Source organism: Myzus persicae, unplaced genomic scaffold (assembly GCF_001856785.1).
Source record: "Myzus persicae strain clone G006 unplaced genomic scaffold, MPER_G0061.0, whole genome shotgun sequence".
NCBI classification, from domain to species: domain Eukaryota; kingdom Metazoa; phylum Arthropoda; class Insecta; order Hemiptera; family Aphididae; genus Myzus; species Myzus persicae.
In genome coordinates this window covers 445,043-454,182 of record NW_019103412.1, presented here as the reverse complement: position 1 = coordinate 454,182, position 9,140 = coordinate 445,043, and the positions used below count along the sequence as shown (strand labels likewise).

The 9,140-nt window shown below is 29.1% G+C and overlaps 1 protein-coding gene across 3 annotated transcripts in view; it reads left to right on the top strand.

The window, feature by feature from the left end:
• Nucleotides 1–2,440, top strand: part of LOC111034444 (unconventional myosin-XV) — a 60,743-nt gene extending 58,303 nt beyond the window's left edge. For all 3 annotated transcript variants that reach the window (XM_022315699.1, XM_022315700.1, XM_022315698.1), the window contains 3 exons: nucleotides 975–1,093; nucleotides 1,208–1,394; nucleotides 2,205–2,440. In XM_022315699.1, coding sequence (XP_022171391.1) covers nucleotides 975–1,093; nucleotides 1,208–1,394; nucleotides 2,205–2,224 — 326 coding nt within the window. In that variant the 3' untranslated portion in view covers nucleotides 2,225–2,440. The remainder of the gene's footprint in view (nucleotides 1–974; nucleotides 1,094–1,207; nucleotides 1,395–2,204) is intronic.
• The last annotated feature ends 6,700 nt before the right edge of the window (nucleotides 2,441–9,140 follow it).

The following is a 9,140-nucleotide window of genomic DNA, read 5'->3' as shown; positions in this document are numbered from 1 at the left end:
TTTTTTTTTTTTTTTTTTTTTTTTTTTTTTTTTTTTTTTTTTTTTTTTTTTTTTTTTTTTTTTTTTTTTGTGGTATCGAGAACCAGAGAGGGGACCGCGTTAGCAAAATATATGTTTTAAAATGTTGAATTATCGAGCATTGCAGGCTCATGTGTAGGGGGTGTGGGGGACGAAGCCCCCCACGGCTCTTTGGTGCATTCACACATTTAGCACCCCCTGTTTTAGAGGTCTAGTTGCGCCTATGGCTATAGTCTATAACACACAGTTGAATTATAACTTTTAAACGTCAGACATGATGAATTATTATAAATAAAAATATTATAAAGTATTATTGTTTTAAAAATAATCAACGTTGTTTAAATTTAATACACAATGAAATAATAAGCTACCTAATTTCAGTATTCAAAAATTACCCATATATACGATACTTAAAGTATTATTGTATTTGTTAAAGCTCCGTTTGACGTCGTACGGTTTTATTGCGAGTACTTAAATGTTGTGCATTCTCCGGGAGATAAATCGTAATGACAATTTTTAAACACTGCATATATTTGGTTAGACTGTAATGTGTTATTGTCTCAGCTGAGCGTCAAAACAGTTAAAAGTTTTAAAACATATCATAAAATATGAATTGTTCATGCATACAGTTGAATATATATAAAATAATATTCATTATTTTATTCGAGGTAGGTACTCAAAAATATGCAAAATGAAAAATATGACATTCGTTTCAATATGACGCGATTTATTGACATAACTTAACAACATTTTATATATTTCATATGCTGGAAAACCCCTACGTATAAGTTATCATGTTCGTCTTTCTTAGTATCCTGAAAGTATCTCTTGAACAAAATAAAAATATTTAACATAACCAGCGTGACTTAGCGAGAAACTATTCAACTAAATATAATCTGAATTATAAATACTTTTATACCGTATGGATAATATTTTATTATGTACATTTTTGACAGAAATATTAAGCAAATGGCCTCTGTTCGGGTCCAGCTTCTTTGCGGTCAAACGCAGCGGAGATCAACAGATATTGGCTCTGAACAGAACCGGTGTCCATTTCCTCCATATCGTTACCCATGTGAGTATTGACAACCACGAATTGAATAAATGGACGTATTAATCTTTTGTACCATTTCATATCATTTATACCTACAAAATATGTATTAATTCGACGGCGTTTACGTGTTTTTAGAAAACCTTATCGACAGTGCCATTTAGTGAAGTGATATCGACTAGAAAAGTGAGAGCCGGCGAAGGTGCCACTCTCTACTTAGAGCTCAAGTGTGGCAACCTGTTCCAGCAACGTGTGGCCAGACTACAAACTGACCAGGCCCATGAAATTGCCCGGCTCGTCAGACAATATATAACCATGCACCGACGTGAGTTTCTTTAATAATACGTATATAATTAATAATTCGTCTCTGACACACGTACCTACCTAATAGTTTCGTTTGACAATACCATTTTGTGTTTCGCATCTTACGCCCGAATATCGATACGTATTTATGCGTTGTTAATACCCAGTGGTCTTATCCAATACTCTTGTGTTTTATTTATTTTTGAAATACCTACTTTCTTTATTTTCTTCTGCAAAACGTTTGAGTGTTGATTGATTTTATTATGATGAATATCTCACGTCATGTAACGAGTAACGACATTATATAAAATGTGTAATACAACGATAACCAATAACAACAGGTAAACTGTGGACTGTTGACTTAAAGCCTAAAACATAACCGATCAATGTGGTGGGTAAACTGTGTAATATTTAAACGAAAATATTGTAACATTTCGGCTTTAGATTTTTCAAACAGTTACCTTATTTTTAACTTTTGATATTCTCAATATTATTTTAATAATATGTCCGTCCCACTCAAATGTTTGATTGTTTCTTTATTTTTTGCTACTCTTGTTTTTTTAATTAACATTTGGTATAACCTATATTATAATATTATTAGCATAAAATCGATAACAATTGAATTCATATAAATAATATTAAATCATCGGTGGCAAGAGAAATGAGCCAAGAGGTATTCTGTAAGACCCAAAAATACTAGTTTTAGACAAATTGTATCCACTCATGATGAAAACGAGTTATTTAAAACATGATTTTTATCTAAATTTGTTTATACATATAAAATATGAAGTACTAAAAACATATTCAAACGTCTTACCTGTTTTATTTTTAGATAATGTCGGTGGTCATTGAGACAACAGAAATACACAGACGAATGAAAACATTTTTAGGTTGTGCTCAAACAAAATATAGTGTGGTAATATTACATTTTTTAATCCAGATTTGCATCGTTCAACAAAAAACTCAGTGTATAATATCACTGTTGGTACTGCAAAAGAAGAACACGCCTATTAATTTCAACAAACATTTTTATGGTGAATTTTAAAAATAAACAGGCCAAATCCAAAAGTTAAGACTAAATTACTATACTAATTGATACAAAAATGATTAACTAGTTGTGTAATATTATATAATCATATAATTATTATTTAAATTTATTTATTTATTATTTTTTTATTTCATAAAATAAATCAGTTTATATTAAATTACATAAAAGTTATATATTATACATATTTAATATAGTAGATGTTGTTTTAATTTTTTACCATTTACAATAAATTTGAATAGAATAAAATTATCATTTTTAAATTGTACGTGTCATGATTATTATATCAATCCCAAATTCTAAAACTTTACCTACTTATCTAATCTACTGTTCGTTTATTAATCATCATTCATCAGGTATTGCCCACATATTTTTACATTTAAATAAATAATTATTTTACAGCTGTGGAGTGAAAAAGAAATATCATCAATACAGTACAATCGGTACATTTCAATTTTTTTAAACTAAATTTGAAATATTCTAGCCCGTACCAAGTAATTAACGTACAATACTATCAAAACAACAAACTATACACCATCATCATTATTACAGTTTTTATAAAAAAAATTTAGTTTATTATGGTTTTTTTATTTATTTTTTATACTTTATCATTAACCGTGTTCGCTTGTGCAATTATTTTAATGTATCGATCCTCAATTTCCCGATTATGATCACAATCATTTATTTTGATTCTGAACGCTGTGTTCTAACTAACTTATTATAAGTCCTTCGCATGTGTAAATTCTCAGTATCTTTATCAACTAGTTATTTTTTTGTTCGCCCTTCGGCTATTCTAACTGTAACTCAACCTTTCCAAACTCGTCTCATTAAACACTAAGCACATACGAAATTGACGGAAGATATTCAAATTTATTAAGGTCATGTATTTTTGCGGATGATTTAATAATAATTGTACAAAATACCCAACCATCGAGTTAAACATACTTGTCGCTCATTAATTATAATTGCGTATAATGTCGACAACTTACTATTGATATTATTTATTTTTGTTGATCTTTAGACGCATAGGTACGTGTTGTATAATATATTTTATACTTTTGCAACTATTTGTAATAACAAGTATTATTGAAGATTGTAAAATGATCATGACTATATTTTGCTTTGTCTATACCAATATAAATACGAATTTGGTATAACGTAAAAACGCAATGTTTGAATGGACGTCTAATAAACCAATTTATACAGAATATGCTATAAAGTATTCCTAAAGACGAAAAATATAATAAATTATTGTTGTTTTTTTTTGTAATATCAACAAATAATAATATGTTTATATTTTTCTTCAAGCTCCAAATTATATTGTTTTCGTATAAATATTTTATTTCATACATTTTTTATTTATTCTCAAATGTAATTTATCTTGTGTTTCGGATATTTTATATAATTTATACTGGCTTAAGAATATTTCGCTTCTAGGTGTAATATTACGGATAGAAAATTGAAAAGCAATATTAGTCCAAAAACATATCTCCACTCTGTTCTATGAAAATTTGCAGATCACAATTATAAAATATGTAATGCTTTGGTAATGTAGTGGGTACCCATTTATATCATTTATTGGGACATTATCATTTTATTAGTCACGTGGTTTAAATTTTAGGATCAATAAATTCAACCTGTCTTTATATTTAAAAAAAAAATACATGTACAAGCAAGACTTACGAGCAACATTTTCTAGTAAATTTGATAAATAACTTTATTCACAAATAAACTTAAAGTTGTACAACTTGACGAAATAGCTTAAAAATTTTATTCGTACTAAGAACTAAACTTAAATCCAATAATCGGATACACTATTATTTACAGAATAATTTATAGTTATAAGAAGAAACATTTTTTCCAACATAATATTTTAATAGATTTAACTGATTTCTTTATTAACTACACAAAATGATGCTAAAAACAGTCACCCTTTGAAACTGCTAACTGCATATTGTATAAGACGTATAACAAACATTTATTTTAATGTTTAACAATAAAATGCATTTTACGTTTCTTAAAATAATATTGATTGATATTATAATAGGTAAGTATTAAGTACCTATAGCTAGGCTATACATTATTTTCAGTAACACTGTTCTTAAAAATGCTAAGATGATGATTTATGGTTAGGTGCTCCTAAACAATGACTTATTTTATTGTCACCTATAAAACTGAATTCGAAATAATTTCATATTCCGAGTAAATGAGTTATGAATGATTAAGTATTCTTTTTAACATGGTGGGTTTTTTTCCAAGTTATATACAATGTACATGCGTGACCCGTGTTTAGGATTACAAAAATGTTTTAAAGGTCGCAAGTACTGTGACATCAATAAATTTGCAATTTAACGTAGGTAGAGAGATAATTATAATTATTACGATAAAATAAAAAATAAATGAACAGTGAATTATATGGCACCAGTATCGGTTTTAAAATATCTGTTCATACCATTTTCTTTTAATTACCTATACTTAGCTGCAGAAAACAATAACATTTTTTATTTTATCTATGTAGGTAATCTTATTTCATCGATTTGACCATTGCATTGACGTTTTTTTTTCTACTAATTAATCCACAGCAACATGGGCAGGACATTGAGTCAAGGTTATTTTTAAGTTGGTTTTTACTATGGGGGAAGGTAGGTTGGTTTGTTAACGTGATCACGTGTACCTATATACGGGATACGGGGTGGAGATCCAACCTGTATGCTCAACCCCCTTTTTCTTTAATAATGAAGTTTTTCAAAATCTGATTTTTGAAATCTTTAAATATACGCAAAGACCATATTTTCATAATCTTGAGATTTTGTGTACCACTTAAGGAGTGTCCTGTGGCGGTACAAACTTTTGTTTTTCAAATGGGAACCCCACTTTTTTACTATAAATTATTTAGCAGATAATTTTTTTGAGAATTTTGATGTATTGAAATCAAAATTCGAACGAGTAGTTTTCTAGTTATTACACAATTTGTGCTAAGGATCATATAGTTCATAATAGGGAAGAAGGATATGCTTATACAGTATACGTTATTATCTATAGTCTATAGTCTATACACATAATATAAAATAATACGTAATTTTATATTTATTTAGTCAAACACTAAGGTTATAACAAGTAAAATCTTTCTTGATTTATTTAGTTATTTTTCTTATTCAATGTGTAGAACTATATAAGCTTATCCCTATTATGAACTATTATCCTTAGTACAAATTATCCAATAACTAGAAAACCATTAGTTCGAATTTTGTATTTGATACATCAAAATTCTCAAAAAAATTATCCGCTAAATAATTTAAAGAAAAAAAGTGGGGTTCTCATTTGAAACACAAAGGTTCGTATAGCCACAAGATACTCTATAAGTGGCACAAAAAATCTCAAGAATATGAAAATATGGTCGTTGAGTATATTTAAAGATTCCAAAAAATCAGATTTTGAAAAACTTCATTATTAAAGAAAAAAAGGAGGTGAGCATACTTGTTGGATCACTCTGTATGGTGAGGATTTGTCACTAAAAACCCGGGTGGTTACCCGTCCGGGAATTAGTGACATCGGTCGGTGCTTACACTCAGAACACGTTTTGTAACTGAAGACAATCACCGCGCCACTCCAGGCCACTTGAACGTTAATATAGTACAAACTAACTATTATTCAAAATAAAAATTCCATAGGTATCTCGTATATTATGTAATAATTTTTTTTTTCAAACCGGATTTACTAACATTCGCATTATTATTAAAATTTATGATTTTATCTGTTATTTTTCTATTATGATAAAATGTGATTTCTATTCAACCTTTATACTTATCACTTATCACTTACCACTAATTGTTGATTATCTATTACTTATCACTTGTCAATTCATTCGGTAGTTGCTGAATCAATTTTCGAAAATATTTTCAGACAAACCGATTTAAGTCTTTTATTCAAAACACTGGTAATTTAATCGTCTTTTTGGACATACTTAATTATTTTCATTTTCTACTTATAATTGAATATGGTATTATTTTTAGCACATTTCATGTTAGACACCTATTTATAGGACAGTGTTTCCCAAACATTTCGCAATGTTAATAAATTTAATTAAATTTAATAAATTTAATTTTTATTGGGTACGCTACCCCCTACTAAAAAAAAATCAAGTATGCCAAAAATTAATACTATTTTTACTATAATCAATTTTATTATTCTCACCGATATGATAACAAATATTCCGTAATCGTAATAAAATAATATAAAGATTACTAAAAATATGTCATACATTCTAGAATACTAGTTGGACTTCACATTATTATCATCCAATATAGAGGTATCAATTAACGGCTAAAAATATAACAGTAATTGTAACCGCGAGTCGCGACCCATCAAAAAACTTTTGCGACCCATGGTTCGGGAAATGCTTCAATAAGATATATTAATATTGTTCAAAGCATATTTACCTATACCTGTTCAGTATAAATGTATTATACAATCCAATTTCTGATCATTATAATATTTACAATATTTTCTTAAAATCTTTTATCATAAGTTCCTAGCATATTTTATTCACCCCAGTAGCCTATATCTCATTTTGTATACTTATACGTTATTGATATAATATTTCAAACCATTACATCAGAGTTGTGGTATCAACAGCTATTTTAACTCAACTTTGAATAATTACACGTACATTAGGCACCCTATATTACACTGATACGATTGCCCATAGATTTTAATATTTATTTTTCTCTGAATAAATGTAACATAAAATATAAATATATAAGCAATGAGTTTTATCTGTATAAAATATATGACGACAAAATTCACATTTTCATTTTTGAAAAATAATATTCATTAACAATCTTTATTACGGCATTTTAGGCCACAATCACCTACCTATCCATACCAGTCGACAGTCACAATATTACGATACGCCATTTCGGTCGTTGAATCATAAAAACATCGAAAAACGTATCCAAGAAATTTAGACAAGGGCAAAGTAAGAAAGGAAAGTTTAAAATGAGTCGTTGTCGTTGTCGTAAACCCAGAATTACATGAATTTCCATAAAGACGAAGCAGCGAAGTGAAATGTAAGATAAAACGAATATTTAATTTCGCATTTTGCCGTATCCTTCTAAAACAAATGTTAACTTACTATAGGTACGCACTACATTATTACAGTGTACAACATAGAAACTAAGTCCGGTTCAGACTATGTATAAAACACCTCTATAAAACTTAAACTCGTTCGCTCTAAATACTCATAACAATATACTAAGAAAGTTCCTATAATCTACGCAGCATTTAGTTATCCGCTTATTTTTTTGGAGATTTGACCGTATACGAGTATTCGACTTTGCCGCCGTGCATATTATTATACATATTATATCATGAGCTTCACCTGTTGAGCAAATCATTATATCCCGACAAGAAGGTCCATAATTTCAATATAGAAGCACCTGGAACCCAATTTTTCGCTTACTCATAATATACCCCGCCACTACCCATTTAATAATCGTAAATAAATATTAAATAACGGCTGTGGACTGTACATATGATAATATATTATGTATTTGTATGAAATAAGAACCATCGATTCTATACACTTTCAACCACGATACATGCAGCGTGCCATCAGTTATAACCTCAAATTTTGCCTATCCCAACGACGAGTAGAGACAAATAACGATCGAGCCCTACGCTATTATACAACGGTGCGGCGCACTATTATTTTGGTCCTTTAGCTAGACTAAGCCCATACTATAAAAACAACGTCGCGTGTATTAAGTAAATAGGAAAAAAGACAACAAATTAGCTCAGAGACACTTTTGGCGTGGCAGAAAAACAATAAATATCCATCATTGAGCAAACGAAATAAGTTTTTAACGCACCATCCGTAAGAAAGTAACGAGCCCTATAGCTACTATATTACCTATTAGAAAATATTATTATACCTATTTTATTATTGTGTCCGCCACGCTGAATCCAAATGCAGACGGACAAATTTCTCTTTCTCTGATTCATGTATATATAGACACACAAGTATATATGTATATATATTATGTATACAGTCTCAGCACAATATCATATTTGATCACGTGTACGTATTATATATTATTATTATCGTGTGTAATCGGTATCGTAATAACATCCATAGTTTCCCGAACCCCGGCAGCCTACATGAAGGTTATAATTTTGCCAAAATTCCTAAAACCAGACATCGTTTAGTCGAACGTATACATATATTATTTCATTACGATGTGGAAATATAATATGGATACCTAATACACAGGTATATTTTAATACGTCGTTCGCATTTTTAATATATCGTTTGGTTGAAACTGATATAGATGTTTAACACGTCTAATATATTTACCATTTGTAGGCACTAAGTTCGTTTTGACTGACGTGTGGTTAATAATGTTCCCTGAACACGATTTATGATAAGACATATAGAAAACTGAACTATTGTAAAACAAAAAAAAGGCAACGTACAAACACAGATAATGTTCTTAAAACTTTAAGTTTGATAGCAGGTCGATTAAAAGTAATAATTAAAAATAACAACATAACATTGGTTCTGGTGATTCTGGCAAATTTACTATATTGAGAGAAAACAAGTAGTGCGTTTACATACTGTTAAATATAAATTCATCCACACGATCAATTAGTTTCTCGGCCAAAAAAATGATATACCTATGCTTTAATAGTCTAGATTTTAGGTCATTGGCTCAAATGAATTAC